Source organism: Propithecus coquereli, unplaced genomic scaffold, assembly GCF_000956105.1.
Source record: "Propithecus coquereli isolate 6110/MARCELLA unplaced genomic scaffold, Pcoq_1.0 Scaffold94, whole genome shotgun sequence".
NCBI classification, from domain to species: domain Eukaryota; kingdom Metazoa; phylum Chordata; class Mammalia; order Primates; family Indriidae; genus Propithecus; species Propithecus coquereli.
Window position 1 is genome coordinate 620,984 of NW_012155729.1, and position 2,204 is coordinate 623,187.

The following is a 2,204-nucleotide window of genomic DNA, read 5'->3' on the forward strand; positions in this document are numbered from 1 at the left end:
TGTCGTCCACACTGTTTCTGTGTCCGTCTCCCACTGGACCGGGACTCCGAAAGGCACGGGACCCCCCTGTATCCTCCATCCGCCCAGTGCCCGCCCCGAGCGAGGGCTCAATAAACGATCTGAGCACACCTACTTATCTGTTAAAGTGTCATCTTTTGCCTCCTCCCCTACCACGGGCTCTTCTTCCTCCTGACAATATGGGGTTGGTGCACATTGTCAAAAACAGAAAAAAATGAAAGCGGCCCAGTGACCAAAGTAATTGGCATCACGGGTGTGGGGTATTCCTCCTGATTTTTTCATGTCTAGCTGGCTAGCTAGCTATTTGGTGTTTTTCAAAAAAAAATCTGGAAGCTCTGTCTGCTGATTTTGGCTTGGGGAAGAGTGACTTGGACTCCCTCACCGTGCCCTTCGGCTGGGGTAAGACGCTGGCCCCTGACGCCGCTGCCTGTGAGGTGGGGAAGGGAGGACGCCGGCTGCACAAGCCCGCCGTTGCCACGCAGGCGTTCCAGTTCCTTTTGTGCTTTAAATACTCTCTTCAGTGATTTATGTACTTGGCAAGACATCTGTTTTGTTTTGCATTTTTTAACTTTGAAAAATTCACTTCAGTAAAGTCCGTAAAAACACTCCTTCCCTTTCGACTTTAGATCGTCTCCAGCTTCAAGACCACCACCTCGAGGGCCGTCTGCCAGCTGGTGAAGGAGTACATCGGCCACAGGGACGGCATCTGGGACGTCAGCGTCGCCAGGACACAGCCGGTGGTGCTGGGCACTGCATCGGCAGGTGAGCACAGGCTGACCCCAGCCTGCTGAAGCGCGGCTTTGCTGACCCCTGACGGGGGACTGACGTCAGTTGTCCGTGATCCAGGGATCGCGGGAAGTAAAGGCAGGATGGAGGAGTCACTGGAGCCAACGCGTTTGGCCTGGGTGTGGGAGCTCAGGCTGTGCGCAGTACCCAGACCTGCGTCCTGCCTTCCCGTGTCCTGCGGGTGGTGTCCTGTCTGTGTCCCGCCTTCCCGTGTCCTGCGGGTGGTGGTGTAGCTGTGGGCTGAATATCTGAGGAGGCGCCTACTTGTTTGGGGTGGATTTAACTGTGTTAAGGGCGAATGGTGACGGTAATGTGAGTGGAATAATTTTTAAACACTAGGTGTGTTTTTACTGGCCTTGTTCTTGTGCGCCTCTGAGTAGCAGGTGTAGCTGACACTCTGTAACGCAGGCACAGCGCAGGTGAGGAAAGTGCCGTGGTAACAGCTGAGACACGCATGTTCTCCGGGGAGTGTGGCGTAGTGGAGACTGGTGGGATCCCCCAGGACGTGCAGGAGTCCCGGGGCGTATGTTAGAGAGACTGCTTTCTCTTCCCTAAACAGAAAGATACCTTATAAAACGGTGTCTAAAGTGGCATAATAGCCTTTCAGATAAAAATTGCTAAAATCGAAAATGGTGCTCACTCACTGAAAATGACTTTCCTGGCTTGTGGGCAAGCTAATTACTTGCTAGGTTCTGCTGTTAAAGGCAGAATTGAACGTGATAAAAGCCAACTATGATAAGGTAGGTGATGAAACAAGTTTCTTCTTGTTTGACACTATTAGTGTGTGCTTCAAATTGCTTTAGAAAGCACAATTAAAAAAGAGAGGATAAAAGTTTCCTTTCTGATATTTCAGAAATTTCTTTGGATAGTTGGCATATAGCTCTTAGATTTTCCTGGTAAATCCACTTTAAAAGAAAATAGTGCTTATAAGAGGAAAGGCCCAGAGGGGACTTATTATCTCAAATAGCTGGCGCTGGGTTTGGATGCTGCTCGGATTCAAGTGCTGGAAGATCTGAGAGGTTTAACACTCACGTGAGACAGTGGGACTGAGGTGTGGACCACAGTGCGCAGCCGTCCAGCGCGGCTCGGACGAAACATGGCCTCCGACCTCGGAGACTTTGCTCTGACACATTGAATGTAACAGAGTAATAGAATCAAAGCTGTAAGAGATATTAGTGTGACTTCCCGCTAGAGTATTTATTTACCTTATTCTTTTGTGAAAACGTCTATAAAATCGACGATGGCCAAGCTGCAGCATCTTCCTTTGGCTCTTGCAGACCACACGGCCCTGCTGTGGAGCATCGAGACGGGGCGGAGCCTGGTCAAGTACACGGGCCACGTGGGTTCAGGTGAGCACTGCCGGGCGGGCCCCCCGCCTTGGTTTGTTTCTGAAGTCTTAC

At 51.0% G+C, this 2,204-nt stretch overlaps 1 protein-coding gene across 1 annotated transcript in view; it reads left to right on the plus strand.

Annotated features, from left to right (window-relative positions):
- The window catches only part of WDR37 (WD repeat domain 37), a 42,792-nt gene that overhangs the window by 16,860 nt on the left and 23,728 nt on the right, over positions 1–2,204 (plus strand). The window contains exons 6-7 of the mRNA XM_012664895.1: positions 645–780; positions 2,082–2,153. Of these exons, the coding sequence (XP_012520349.1) occupies positions 645–780; positions 2,082–2,153 (208 nt within the window). The remainder of the gene's footprint in view (positions 1–644; positions 781–2,081; positions 2,154–2,204) is intronic.